General features: G+C 38.8%; 1 protein-coding gene across 1 annotated transcript; it reads right to left on the reverse strand.

The window, feature by feature from the left end:
* Positions 1-13,873: 13,873 nt before the first annotated feature.
* Positions 13,874-14,756, reverse strand: LOC111780355 (protein GAST1). Its single transcript, XM_023660729.2, has 4 exons — positions 14,590-14,756; positions 14,334-14,396; positions 14,219-14,252; positions 13,874-14,136 (listed from the first exon to the last, which is right to left on the reverse strand). Exons 1-4 carry the CDS (start codon positions 14,662-14,664, stop codon positions 13,955-13,957), a joined length of 354 nt encoding a protein of 117 aa, XP_023516497.2. The 5' UTR covers positions 14,665-14,756; the 3' UTR covers positions 13,874-13,954.
* Positions 14,757-15,967: the final 1,211 nt, after the last annotated feature.

Genomic DNA, 15,967 nt, shown 5'->3' on the forward strand with positions numbered 1-15,967 from the left:
GGGAAATTTCTTTTTAACACCCTCCAAAATGATATGTTAACACAACTAATCATTGATAAGAGCTGATGCCACACAAAAAAGAGCTGATCAATTAGAGGAGTTGCTACAAGTATAGTGATAAGATAAGGAATCAATACAAGGGGAATAAGATTTAGATTACCTTGTTGATCGAATATCTCAAGGCAAGAGTATTGTTTGAGATTCGAATCACTCCACAAGCAAGATCGATCAGAACACTTGTTTGAGATTCGAATCACTCCACAAGCAAGATTGATCATGTCGAGCTTGAATGATTCTACATGCAACCTAAACTACATGGAATTGCAAAGAAACTTAGAATTGCAAAGAAACTTAGCCATTGGCTACATGCAATCTAAACTACATAGAATTGCAAAGAAACTTAGAAACTTAACTACATAGAATTGCAAAGAAACTTAGCCATTGGCTACATGCAATCTAAACTACATAGAATTGCAAAGAAACTTAGAAACTTAACTACATAGAATTGCAAAGAAACTTAACTACAGAAACAAGAAACTTTGCAAAGAAACTTAGCCATTAAGTAGAATTACAAATTGCAAAGAAACTTAACTACAGAAACAAGAAACTTTGCAAAGAAACTTAGCTATTAAGTAGAATTACAAAGAAACTTAGCCATTGGCTAAAGAAAAGCACAAAGCTTCTTTTACTATATTTTTCAAGTCTACCTTACAAATACAACATTAATGCTTTATATAGCCTCAAAATGAAACTATTAAAGCAATTCCAAAAATGGTAACATTCATACTTAATAACCATAATTAGTCATTATGTAAATATAACCTAAAGTAAATAAAATGTCTTAAAATACAATAATTCTAAATTACTCTAAATTGTAACCTATCCAAAATTTGTAACAATCAAACTTCATTCTTCTTCAATGTGGCTGTGGCATGAATTGAAACATCTTTTGATAATTTTGACAATCTTTTCTTCACATCTTCATTGAAGCATATGTTATGATTGATGTCTCTGGGTTCATATCATATAGGCATTGCGTTTAACCAATTGCGCTTTTCTAGTGGGTTATAAATCTAACGACCTAATTTTCAAGACTTAGAATCTTAAGATTTCATAAGGGATTGTTTAAGGTAAACATAAGGATTTCATAAGGGATTGTTTAAGGTAAACATAAGGTATCAGTTTAAATAGTTTGCGTAATTTAAAGACAAATAACATTACAATTTTAAAACAACTTGAAATCATGTATGAGTACTTTTCAAATTTATTACAAATTTGGGCCCTAGAATTGGGATACAAATTTTAAAACATAAAAAAAAAAAAAAAAAAAAAAATTAAAATACACAAACAGACTAGACTAGACTAGACTAGACTGACGCATCGGGACGACTCTCTCTATGACTGCACAAATCCTAATCGCTCTTTCACCTCGATTGACAATGAGCAAGCATCTGAAAAGAAATGTAGAATGGGATGAGTATAAAAGTACTTAGTAAGTAGCCTACTTGTAGATTCTTATCGCATCTAATTCCTTGTAAGTTGTCACTGTCTTTTCTCTAGACTCTAGGAAGTTTGAACATATTTCTATAGCTAATAGAGCGCTTCTCTTACTTGTCACAAACTCAATTAGAGTATAGAAGTTGTTTACTGGGTTCTAACGCTGCAGATCTATTGGATGACGTATCTCATCTCTCGGGTGAGCCAACCTTTTATTCTCATACTTAGTAAGCTTACTTTTCCTTGGCAGTGAACAATCGATATCCTTGGTTGAGGTGTGACATCGTCATATCTCATAGAACAGAATGGGGTCTCTTTCTAAACATCGTTATGTAAGGTTAACTAGTGGCAATTCCACAACGACCACCATCGAGTCAAACCTAGGAGAGTGACCTTGTGTGCCGATCACCTACTAAGTTTACCTATGTGGCCCCTCATCCCTTCTCAAGACAATTTTACAATGCAACGACCTTGTTTAGGGAGCATCTAATCATTTTCACATACAATAGTGATACTCATCATGAGCTAAATTACTTATGTTGTCCCTCATCCCCTCTCAAGACTAATTTACGAAAAAGCGGCCTAGGCTCTCGACTTGTTTCTACTCACCATGGTAACTAAATGTCTATTGTTTAGCGGGAGTACTACTAGATCTAACCTAGTTTGTCAAATAATGTTATTGAGCTACCGGAGAAAATAGGATGCAATCAAGCTCTAGTGATACCGTTCACACTGCTAGTAACCTTTTATGCTTTCTTAGATTTCCTTGGGCACCATATAGGTTTACTAGCTTCTTAGGGCATCTAGGTGGATTAAATCTCAAACTCAAATTTCCAGGATACTTGAGACTAGCTCCTTAGGGCTAAATCTAATTTCTTGGAGTATTATAGTCTTGACCACTGATCACCGCTCACGATCTTTAGATGCTTGATCTATTAAAAACGTTCTAACCTAGGTCAATGTGAAACTAGCCTAGCTCTACGCCCTATTCTTAACTTAGTACATTCATATTGGGTTTTATGTCCTAAAACTCATAGTTTGTAAACAAAAACATATTCTATTTTCAATAAAGTTATTATTGTTGTTTATTCAGTAAAGAGTATTATTGAATAAAGTGAACTTTACGATTATTAATCTAAATCCAATAAACTAAGAACACTCTGACTATAGTATGATTACTTGAACTATATGTAGAGACATAAGAGTGGATCAAGTTCAAGTATATAGTTAAAATGATCTATAGTATGGGGATAAGGCTGAGTATCTTATCCTGGGGACACTATGGATGCGGCCCACTTTTGTATATGATATAAACAATGTGATCACTAAATTGTACATGTGGAGACATGTGAGTGGGGGCGTCCTATGCAATGAGTATTGCATAAGATCGGACCATGAAGAAAACCACTCTCACTTTATAATGTCGTTTACTGTTGAGACTAATTTTCTTTTCATTCGATAACCTAGGTAACTCGGTTTTAATCCTGAGCTAACCATGAACTCCTGTTTATTCGGAATTATCCTTAGATTTGCATGGCTGACAGTGGCTCTAGTTCGCCGACTCAATAGGCCTCCCATTTCAGGGGTAAGACTGGGTGAATGGCTAGGGACGTGGGGTGCAAGATGGAATTCACTCCTACCCACTTTTAGGGATAGAAGAAAGATAGTTCCCTTAAGCACTGACTCCAGGTCTTGAACAAGGGGCCCCACCCTCTCATTAGCCTGAGAGGGATTCGGTTTACTGGTTGGACCACAAACCAATTGTTCATTAGAGGATCAGTGAGACATAAGGAACAAGAAGTAACTTTAGGGGTAAAACGGTAAATTGACCCAACTCTAGTTACGAACAACCTGTGAAGGATCGACTTACTAATCATGGTTATATCAAATGGACAGAAATATATCTATAGTGAGGGGAGTGCAACTACTAGGCTATAGTGGAGTGTCCTAATAGTTAACGAATGTTGGTTAACAAGGTTAATGAGTTTAACCGGTTAATCTTGGATCGTTGGAGCCCATGATCTATAGGTTCATTAGGTCTCTCTACTAGCTCATACCGGACTAAACCATAGAACAGTGTGACGAGTGAGTTTGAAGTGTTAGAATTCAATTTAGGGAATATGCGCTACATATATACGATATATTTAACTGCATTTTTGTTTTATTTACAAATTAAACGAAAGGAGAGAATCTGAGATATTTAAATAAATTAATTGATTGGGATTGACATTTGAATTAATATTAAACATTAATTAAATAGTTCAATTAATCATTTAATATTACTCTAATTTGAAATTAATTGTTGAATTAAAATGAAGACTTCATCTGGAAAAATTCATGTTTGAGTTAGTGGAATTTTAAGGTGTCAAAATTTGGTTTAACCAAACTTGCATGCTTGCCAAATAAACCCCACAAATTTTAGTGGAATTTTGAGTGTCAAAATTTGAAGAACTCAAACTTCGAATGCTTGCCACATAATCCCAAACATTTGAGTGGAATTTTGAGTGTCAAAATTTGGTGATCTCAAATTTGCATGAACATGCACACATGACCCTATAAATAGAGTGATCATGGTACATGGAAGGTCTTCCTTCAGAAAAAACCTTGAGAAAAATCTCTCACAAACTCTCTCTTCATATATACTAAATCCCTCCCAAGTTTAGTCACTCACCGGATTCCACAATCCCATTCTAAGGCCGGAGAATAGTGAAGAAGACACTAGTGGTGGTTCGAAACCGGTTCGTGAGGAAAAAGAAACTTGAGCGACAAAAGGTTAGTATTCAAACTCATTGAATTTTAATGCTTTTGAACATGGTAGCTAATTTACTATAATTGATGTACTTAGAATGCCTAAGATCCAAATTGCTTCCGCATGTGTTATATTAACACCATCAATTCATATTTTTTCGAGGGGATAATCCTATCAATCACCTAAAATATAAAATACTTTATTTCAACATTCATGCAAGCTCAACAAGAGATAACATCCATCAATCAATTGGAGCATAGATCACATTCTTCGTTACTAGCACAATGGAAAACATCTAAAACAACATGCATCTTAAAATCTGACCGTAGGGCATTTCATTAATTTACCCTAACATACATGGCATTCTCATCCAATTTATTATTCTAAAGTTCTAATCATGTATATTCTTAACACCTAAGGTAAGATATGTTTGCATGTCCTAACGATCCCTACAAGTATTGTTAATAAAAGTACAAATGGCTACTTAGGCTTGCGTGCCTTTCCGAGCTTACTTAGATTGGAGACTCTAAGTCTCACATCCCGTGTTCAAAACTTAGTTTGCATAGCATTCCTTCGTTTTTCGTTAATCAACATGTGGCACCTTCCAACCCCGAGCACACAACTTTTAATCTAGCGAGCTATTTCAAGGTTGTGCCACATTTCACCCTCCTATGCTACACACATTTCTCCTTCCTTTGGCTGGCTGACACATGTCCTTGAGATTCCTCAAGGGCACGTGTTTTATCTTCAATCAGAGCGGTTTTCATCAGAAATGCGCCTCACCTTTCAACATATCCGTACCAAAGGGTAACTGATATTGAGCTGAACAATTCATATATAGGAAAACTGTTTCCACCGTCTCGAGCCAACTTTCTGCTGCCACTTGATCTAATTTCCCACAATCAAAAGAAGGTGGGTTGTACTTTTGGAAATCCATTTTAAGTAATGGGATTCAACTATCATGCCCCCTAACTCGGGCCTTGTATCTATACCCTACCCATCCCTTCGTATCTACTGATTGCTATCCATTTTTCTTGAATCTATCTCAAGAGCGGAGTTATACCGAAAAAGATTGGAAATTAATATCAATCTTATATGTTCTCATTCTCCTTGTTTTCCAGCAACTTCAAGGCAACAAATGGAGACGTAGGGAGGAACAATGTTCAAGCTGTGACAACCCAGCAACAACAACTTGCTTTTCAGCAAAGAAAGTAAGTTTCACTCCCAAACTTAACCGCCAATCTCAAGTTCATAGTAAACCATCTCCACAACAAGACTCATGTGCTCCACTTCAATTAGGCAAATCAAATCTGTAACGCCCCTAATTTTCTTTAACTTAATTAGTGACGTCACCCCTGCATACTTATCTTATTAAGCGGAAGCTCATCATAAATAACCTTGAAAGAGTCTTTCATAAATATTCATGAATCCAAAACAAAACCTAAACTCCGAAAATAAACCTTCAATTCTGAATTTAAAATAAATTCAAATAAAACAATACTCAATGCTATAACTTAAAACAGTCTAATAAAAGTAACTCCTAAAAATATCCCGTCACCAACTTCCATGGTGGCCTCAGCTCCGCCGTCAATCGTACATTGGCGCCTTGCCTTTACCTGAAAAATGTAGGTAGCACGTGGCTTGAGTATTTTATGAAATACTCAGTAAGTCACCCCACTGTTGGGGTTAGGAATGCAAACACATGCAACATATGAGCGGGACCTAACTTTTCATAAACTTTTCATAGCCTTGGGCGCTTTTCTATTCCGGGTAGGGTTGGATGTGTGGTACTCCTTCACACATGGCCCATGTACGTGTACATTGACCCACCAGGCGGGCTCATATACGTACCCCCTGGGCCTAGCTTGGTCGGGCATAACGTATTACACGTTGCCGGACACCACAGAACAGAAAAGGGCGCATGATATCATGGCGAACATAAATATCGTAATTCATTCTTTCGTAACATAAAGGGGATGCACGTGACATACATATATGCATGAGGTCCCTTAACATATCTAACATGGCATTACATAAGCAGTGCTAACATCGCATATACGTTTCTTACATTACATGGCGTCTCACATGACCCACATTACATGGCATACTACATAACATTACATAATTCATAGCATGAAGGTACATTCCAGTTGCATAAACATCTCATGACACGACTCGATAATTCTACGTGTATCTACGGCATCGATCAACATATTCATGGCATATAATACTAACATCTCATTCATGACTTCACATAACATAAACAGTCAACAATCAACACAAGTTCATACATCACATAACATACACATTCGACAGTCAACACAATCTATACATCACATAATCATATCACATAAATATGGTGCATGCAGGGGCCACAGGGCACGCACCATCATACAACATGTAGTAAGCTAACTCCAACAGTAAGGTCACTTACCTCGATGGTCTTGGTTGAAGTCACTCACAACGAGCTAGTCCCAGCGGTTAAATACGCCCTATGATAACCACATAAGAATTTAGAACCTTTCATAAGGTACCCTATGTTAGGATCGATACCAGTTGTTAGCTCTGATACCAATTGTTAGGATCGATATCAGTCGTTAGCTCTGATACCAGTTGTTAGGATCGCACAACAACGCACACGCTCGATCTAGATGAACACAAAGAACAAGATAGAGAAAATTGCAAGGAGAACTCTGGCTAAAAGGATTTTTTATTGATGACTTCAGGTATGTACAACAAGAGAGAGTACAGAGAATAGAAAAGTACATTTTCAAAGCTCTACCGGACCAGATATATATATGGTTTAGTTTACTATATATAGCTTTACCAGATTTAGCCATCTACTATATATAGCTATTTACCATATATAGCTTTACCGGATATAGCTTTACCATATATAGCTTTACTATATATAGCTTTACCAAATATAGCTTTACCGGATATAACCGTTGACCAAGCTATAAATAAGGCTCCATAGCCTAACAATTCTCCCACTTGGAGACTGATCTAGTCAACCAAGAATTTCACTCTCAAACGACCATGAGCATCTTCACTGCACCATACCAATTGAGGTTTTGCACAACCTCAATATTCCAACATCAACACATTTTGTCAACATGTTTGCTGGATTCTTTGCACCCTCTATCTTCTCAAAACACATCACCATCTTCAACTAACCTCCGAGTGAAATGGCATCGCCTTCTGTGTTTTGAATGATAGACCGGGTTCCTCGCCAACAGCATGAGTCTCAGGAGTTTCTTGAGTATCTGCTACAACATCACTATGTGAATCTTTTAGCAACTCAACCTCAACTCCCACTTGCTTCACCTCTGGTTTCTCAGCAAGAGTCTCAGGAGTTTCTTGAGTATCTGCTACAACATCACTCTGTGAATCTTTGAGCAACTCAACCTCAACTCCCACTTGCTTCACCTCTGGTTTTTCAGCAAGAATCTCAGGAGTTTCTTGAGTATCCGCTACAACATCACTCTGTGAATCTTTGAGCAACTCAACATCAACTCCCACTTGCTTCACCTCTGGTGTTTCAGCAAGAGTCTTCCGGCCCATGCAACCTCCTCTGGAGTTTCAGCGACGCTTCCAGCCGACGCAACCCCCTCTGGAGTTTCAGCGACGCTTTCGACCGACGCAACCCCCTCTGGAGTTTCAGCGACGCTTCCGGCCGATGCAACCTCCTCTGGAGTTTCAGCGACGCTTCCGGCCGACGCAACCCTCTCTGGAGTTTCAGCGATGCTTCCGGCCGACACAACCCCCTCTGGAGTTTCAGCGACGCTTCCGACCGACACAACCCCCTCTGGAGTTTCAGCGACGCTTCAGGTACTTTTCTTCAATTCTCTAACAGTCTTTGTGAAGCTAACTCGTTTCTGTTTGCTCGTAACGCAGTTCTCACAAGGACTCATAACAATCTCCGCATTAAATACACCTTGTTCATAGCCGACGGTTTTTTTTTATACATATTCGACAGCGTCTTCAACAGACCTGACGTTGTCTTCTCCTTGATAATGTTGAACGCCACGTTTCTGGATAGCGTCAACCGGATCAGCCCCAAGGCTTATCGATCCTTGAGCTTCCACTGTTCCGTGGTCATGGTATCAGGCTTCACCCCCAACAGAGGTTCGTGAAGATCTTTCTGATACAGATAATCTTCAATCTGCATCTTCCAAAAACCAAAATCGGATCCATCGAACTTCTCAATTCCAATCTTTGAACTTTCCATCTTCACAGATCGTGGTGAATTTCTCCTAGCTCTGACTTTCGCCTGGCTCTGACACCGCCTGGCTCTAACTTCTGCCTGGCTCTGACTTCCGCCTGGCTCTGATACCAGTTGTTAGGATCGATACCAGTTGTTAGCTCTGATATCAATTGTTAGGATCGATATCAGTCGTTAGCTTTGATACCAGTTGTTAGGATCGCACAACAACGCACACGCTCGATCTAGATGAACACAAAGAACATGATAGAGAAAATTGCAAGGAGAACTCTGGCTAAAAAGATTTTTTATTGGTGACTTCAGGTATGTACAACAAGAGAGAGTACAGAGAATAGAAAAGTACATTTTCAAAGCTCTACCGGACCAAATATATATATGGTTTAGTTTACTATATATAGCTTTACCAGATTTAGCCATCTACTATATATAGCTATTTACCATATATAGCTTTACTATATATAGCTTTACCATATATAGCTTTACTATATATAGATTTACCAAATATAGCTTTACCGGATATAACCGTTGACAAAGCTATAAATAAGTATCAGGCTCCATAGCCTAACACCCTAGCTAAACCTCATGCTATTTATCAAAAATATACCCCCCGACCTAAGCTGTCTTTAACATTTAGAAGCCATACTGACCTCGGATGGTAAAACTAAGGGCAGAAACTGCTTCGGAAGTGTCAAAAACCTTGGAATCGATATATTATAGTGATACCTTGCCGCTAAGCCTAGTTGCCGAGCCGGCCAACTAAGCCGCCAAGTCGAGCTGCGGGAATTGACGGAACCGAGCCGATTTCGTACACGTGCGAGCCGACCCGCATTGTGTACGCGTGCGAAGCTGCCGAAGCTGCTGGGTGTGCGTCTCGACCCTATTCCAAAAACCTTGCCTTCCTTACCCGACAAGCGACGAAACTCTAGTTTCCGCCTCCCCGATTCCAGCGACGCGCCGACAATCCCACAACTTCCTCAACACCGATTTCCGACGGTCAACCTTTTTTGACACAATGATCCCAACATCAATGCCTTACTTCTACTCGATTCTTCCTCCAAAGAGCAACCCAACGTTCCGGAGGAAAGTTTGGAGAGAAAATTGTTTTCAAACGAGGTAAAAGGTTGGACATGAGAATATAAAAATAATATGAAGACATTTGTATTCTAGGGTTTTTGGATAAGGAAACTCAGACAAATAAGAATGTTCCTATTAGGTAATAAAAGTCTGACACGAATCCTTTGTATTTTCGGGGAGATTACATTTAATTATTTATTTTATTTTTAGACAATAACTTCCTTGTCGAAAATTGCACATTTTCGGGCGAGAACAAAAGCATAACATAATACGTTGTCATATATAGAAATAAAAATAAAAATCAACCAAACAAGGCAAAAATGGAAAAAAAATCACAAAATCTCTCTCCTCCATCCCAACAACGTCAAAATAAACCAGCCACACCAGATAACTCTCATCACTTCGACAGTCCAGAATGCTCTTGTTCAACAGTCAAATTGGAAAGGTCAAAGCAATGACCTACATAGGGTCGAAAATTGACTAATTCTTTTGTGGACCAGGTTCTTTCTCTTTGACGAGTAAAGTTCATTAAAGATGATGGGCTTGCCCACTCGCTTCCAGAACCTAAGCTTTTGGACTATGACCAAACAAATCTAAAAAATTTCATTCGGTCTGGTTGGCAAATAAGGGCTGCAGCAACTGGTTAGTCGGAGCCTGATTTTCCATGGAGGTTCTTATGAATGTCTGTTGATTCTCCATGGAGGTCCTTATGAAAGCCCACAACACCTCCAAGGTGAAGGTTGTTGTCGGCTGGCTAGGAGGCACCTTAGTGTTCGTCGCTAGCATCCGTGGGACCACCTCAGGAACTTGTGTCAAAGAGTATGCATCAGGAATATCACGAGTCACCGCCCTCCTTCGTGCCCCTAAGCGAAGGTGCCTGTGGTATAGCCTGTCGTCCTCTTGAGGCAACTTTCTAATCTCCTCCTGGGGTGCATGTTGTTTCACCTCAGGTGTTTGGGACTGTCACGTCATTATCGATCCTTCTTCTTCCCCTCCTAGGTCCAGGCCCGACATAAGCTCCTCGCCCCTTTGGCAACATGAGAACCACAAACACAGTTACTAATTGCTTTAACATGTCTCCATGAAAACTCTTAAAACAACATCTTCAACCCCTTTTTCTATGATCCAAATCTGGATGACTACTTGGTCGCAGATGACACGTGTTTAGCAAGCGTGATCATAGAGGTTATGACTCTTTAACCTAAATGTCTACAATACAAAAAACCTTGTGCTTTGATACCAATCTGTCACGACCCAAAATTTCCACAATGGATCATGACCAAAAGGCACGGTTAACATCAAAACAATAATCATAGATTTCAAAAGAAGAAAGTTTCAATACAATGTAACAAATCGTTTACAAGTTTTAATTTTGAAGAGTCATGAAGTCAAACTATATAAAAAAAAAGAGGATTAGATAGACACCTCGAAACTGCTTCCCTTTGTGACTTCCACGTTTTCCAAACACGCCCTTTCCTCAACCAATAGTGTCATGCACCTGAAAAAAAGTGTAGCAAGGTTTGAGCATAAAAGTTACTCAGTAAGCCACCTATTTGTGGGCTCTCAGCGCATTCTTAGCATAACAGGTTCCGATGAACTTTTCTTTGACTCTAGGACATCAAGGTTTAGTCTCCCCCTTAAGGGTCTGTTCTCGCTTCATTCTTATGAGACTATATGGCATCATATTTAGGAAGTTAATTGGCATCTCCCACAAGTCCATAAAGTCACCCTCATTCGGGGGTCGCGACCCCTCCCTCGTCCCATCTAGCTGTTGGGCTATACGAGATGGTCTCACCGTTCCCTCGATAGAAATGGCTTAGCATCTATTGGGTCCTAATAAAAAACCCTGGTCATACCACGAAGCTAGGGCCCATACTTCCCTTCTAAACCTTATATTCTCGTTAGAAGTAGGGAAGGGGTAATGGGGCACCAGTTGACACCGATCACACTACTCGCAGCCTAAGGAAACTCCCATGGTGGTTTATAGGCCATGGTGATCTACTAGGCTCCTAGAGAGGTTAGGTGGCCTTCAAAAACCTTACCTTTTGAGTTCAATGTCATAGTCCTTATGAGGTTTCTATCTCTATTGCGTGCACTGGATTTCCACCCTCTGTTAGTGACTCGTGGCCTTATGGGCTCGAGCTACTAGGGCGTCGTGATCTAAATTTAGTGACGAGCCAACCTAATCATAACTCTGTATTCTTAACGTGATTCTAGTTCTTTTAAATTAATGAAGAGTACACATTCTCCCACCTAAGGTCATCCTACAACATTTCATGCAAAACACTCGCACATGCTTCATGGGGCGATAACATCCATTAAGTACCGAGAGCGCAAATTACAAAATCTCCCATCTTCCTTTCAACATAATATAAAACATATGTACAGTGGAACGTAAAGCATGATAACGATAGGTAAACAATTCTCAAAGTTTCTAAATTTAGTGCTACCATTCTCTAACTTAGGTGGACGATAAGGCAGGTTTAGTAGTATGCATGGAATCCAAGCGAATCCCACCAGTATTTTTTTCCTAAATCCGTGTGGTAACTTACTTGCTTGTTGCGTGCTTTGTTGCACACGATTTTTCACTAGGAGAGTGTTCAATTGAATTGAATTTACTAAAGTAGGTCCTATTTCACATAAAAAAAAAATATATAGTACTGGAATTGAGACAAAAATCTAGCAAATGAAAGTGGAACGAACCAAAAGGAGACTCACACATGTGGTCCATGTGCCGAGAGTGATTTCACGCGTGGAAATCATGCGCAAGTGCCACATGCAGGGAAAGTTCCACAGTCGCAGATCACCGGTCTGGGTTTGGGTTGGACTATGGATCAAATTGGTTAAGTTTTTGAGTCAGACCGCGGGTCGAATTGAGTCGGCAAAGAGGTCGCGTATCTTCGTTCGAATGGAGACGCATTGCTCCACACCGCGCGCCCTCTGCCTGGCAGCGCGTGTTTCCTCTCACTGGTCAACATGTGGCACACCGGAAACTTTCTCTCTCCTCCTGGCAATCGCAAATAGGAATTCCGGTTAGATTTTTCCTTTAATTTCACATTTTATAACTTTTGACTTCAAACTCAAATCGAAATGGTTCATTCACCAAGATTATAGAGCATAGATCCGGCAATGCCCTAGCATTTTTCTTGAAATTAAATGGCAACCATGGGCTGAATTACAAGCGTTTAAAGTAGGTACGTTACTCTCTCTTACCATTCTTGGTTGGACTTCCCAAACTCTATTTTTGGATCAAAATCTATGTCAGAGTTCTTTCAAGAATCTTGTGGAGAATCCTCTCTAAGTGATCATATCAAAAACTCAAGTCTCGAATCTAAGAAAAACTGTGTAAGATTACCCAAAACTTTACCTCATGGAACTTCTAGTGGTATATGGTGCCTAAATATAAAGATATGGTAGAGATATATAGGATAGATATTGGGTTAAACTTGTTAATGACTATTTATCGTAAAAGATCTAATAGAAATATATAGGGTAGATATTTCGTAGTAAACTGAATCCATATATATAATCCATTAGGTAGTGCTTTCAAGACTATTTTATTCATTTGATACTCTTTCTAGCGTACATGCATGAACTCATAATACAAATCCTTTAGCCAATATTTCTCATTGCTTTCTCTCTCTCATATTTTTTTTGTGTTCTTCTTAATCGATTGTGTGCGTTGTTGTGCGATCCTAGCAACTGATATCAAATCTAGGTGAAATTCACCACGCTCTGTGAAAATGGAAAGTTCAAATATTAGAATTGAAAAGTTTGATAGATTCGATTTCGATTTTTAGAAGATACAGATCGAAGATTATCTATACTAGAAAGATCTTTACGAACCTTTGTTGAGGGTGAAGCCAGAAACCATGACCACGGAGCAGTAGAAGCTCAAGGATTGTCAGACCAATAATCGATTCAAAAAATCTAATGATTTTGACTTAGGCCAATAAGATGTTTTTAATACACCGCCTTATTCGGAGTGGAGTCATTTACTTGGTATTTTTAATACTCATTGCTAAATACATATTGGTCAGTCACGATAGTGTTAACTTTCATTTTAGTCAATTTTATATTTTTAATGTTTTAGTCAATAAATTCTTGTAAGATTTATATTTTTCTAATGTTTAAGTATATGATTTTAGATTTAATAATTTTTTTTTTTTTTTTTTTTGTTTGTCCTTATGTTCAATTTTCATCTTTGAGCTATTATTTCACATGCATATAATGAGGACCACGACCATGACCACGACAGGTCCCCTTTAATGGAGTTTATTGTTGGAAGAAGTAATTAATTAGAGTGGAAGTAAGAAATAGGTTATAAGTAGGAGGAGGTAAAGATTGATAAGAGGTAAATTATAAAATGTAATTTAGAGACAGTAATAGTATAATGGTAGTTTAATTATTCAAGGGCATTTGGGGCCTCCTCTTTTAGTCTTCCATTCATTGTAGCATGGACAAGACTGCTTGTTTCCATAAGTCCCATACGGCACACACAAGCATTTGGCACAGCATTTCTGGCAGAAGAACATGCATGGCTTCTTGAACGCCGTCTTTGAGCATCTCCCCGCGCATCGACCTCCACACTCTGCACCCATATTTTGTTACCCTTTTTCCTTTCTTTCTAAACCCATATTTTTTTTTTTTTAACTAAGCCAAATTGCTTTTACCTTCAGGTTCCAGGCTGCCTTCAGTCACTCCATGCTGAAATTAGGCACCCAACATTGCATACATTAGCTTCCAAATTGGATATTCTTATAAAATGATAATAAATTTTGATGGTACCATGGGATCGGGAGAGTTGCCGCCGCCGCTCTGGGGCTGTGGAGTTGGAGCCTCGCTGATGCTCTAAACACACCCACCAAAATCGACTAATTAAGGGGTTGATAATGAGTTTACAAGTAAGAAATAGTATCATTGTGAGCCACGAGAACTTATGTTCAAAGTGGACCATATCATATCATCGTAGAGCATCATGGGTTTGGGACAAGCAAGGCGTAAATAAACGTTAACTAAAAAATGTTGGTCGGGAGAAACTTACATGATTTTGTGCTAACAAAAGGCAATTGAGCAACATAACTGCAAAAAACATCTCCATTATTTGCTTCCTGGCCATGCCAAACTGCTATAACTGGCTACACTAAAGAGGGAGAGGGAGAGGGAGAGAGGGAAGGAGAGGGAGAAGGAGAGAGAGACTTTATTGATGATTCATTGAGGGTACATTATATATATAGACACGGGGTCATAGTTTGTGTTATGTATGGGAATGCACCAAATTGGGTCAGATAGATATGGTCTTTTTTAGACTTTTTCTTTTGAGCTTTTCCTTAAGATTTTCAAAACGCTATCTGCTTAGGAGGAGAACGATTTGGTCCTTCCAAAAGAAGTTATAAAAATGATAAAAAGTAGTTTTAAAGAAAAAAATGGTTGAAAATGATGGGAGAAAAGGAGAGGAGCGGTGATGCATGTGGTGGAGTCACATGTGTGGGTTTGGAGCTTCTAATTCCAAACCCAAAAAAGTGATCCAGAAAGAGAGAGAGACAAAGCTCACATGCTGCTGCTTTTAACTGTTTTGGTTTGCCTTTCCAACAAAACTAACGCAAATGAGAGATAGAGAGAGGAGTTTTGTGAGGGTATTCGATGCATCTCGTGATCACGTTTTGTCTTCTCCCTCTATTTGGACTCAGCCGCACATCTCACCCACTCAAACCAAACAGTGTGTCAGTGGTGTGAGAGAACTATTTCATCCCTACCATTATCATAAAATATACCACTATCATTATCATATTTCATCTATGTTCTAGTCTCGTTCTTGGTTATTTTTTAGGTTCTTGTTCTGTTCTTGGTTCGTTCTCCAAAACACTCCTCCTAAGATTTACAATACTAGCTATGAACTTGACAACTTATGCTCAAAGCTTCATACGTTCCACGCGACACAATTTGAACCTACATCCAAGGCTTCATGTTTTTCAAGCGATGTAGTCTAATCTTGGATTCAGTGCTTGCCCTGTTATACAGCCTGAATATTTATGCCCAAAGCTTCATATGTTCCAAGCGGCATAATCTGACCTACACTTAAGCTTCATACGATCTAAGTAGCGTAGTCTGAGTCATGAAGATGTTGTACCATGGGAGGCCTCAGGATGTTCTTGATTCGTAGCTAAGGTAGTATAATCTCTTCTTGCTCCAATATAGCCCTAGATTACTCTCCATGAAAGACCAAAAAAGGTCATGGGATAGGTACAAAATATGAACACGACATCTTGCAGATCATGAATAGGGTACCCATGACTCTCGGTTCTTTGTGTTTTTTTTTCATATATCCTTAACTCATACTTGGTTTAAGGTTTATACAGAAATCCAAGCGATTCCTACTAGTATTTGTTAAGAAAAGTCTAAGATGACTACTTACCTCGTTA

Source organism: Cucurbita pepo, chromosome 3 (assembly GCF_057944985.1).
Source record: "Cucurbita pepo subsp. pepo isolate OVF chromosome 3, ASM5794498v1, whole genome shotgun sequence".
Taxonomy (NCBI): domain Eukaryota; kingdom Viridiplantae; phylum Streptophyta; class Magnoliopsida; order Cucurbitales; family Cucurbitaceae; genus Cucurbita; species Cucurbita pepo.

What these genes read in the sequence shown, in the direction of transcription:
- LOC111780355 (XM_023660729.2), bottom strand. Translation starts at nt 14,664, where the DNA reads ATGGCCAGGAAGCAAATAATGGAGATGTTTTTTGCAGTTATGTTGCTC. An exon ending in GCAACTCTCCCGATCCCATG is followed by an intron (nt 14,253 to 14,333) that starts GTACCATCAAAA and finishes GCCTAATTTCAG; the next exon opens with CATGGAGTGACTGAAGGCAG. An exon ending in AGGCAGCCTGGAACCTGAAG is followed by an intron (nt 14,137 to 14,218) that starts GTAAAAGCAATT and finishes ATATGGGTGCAG; the next exon opens with AGTGTGGAGGTCGATGCGCG.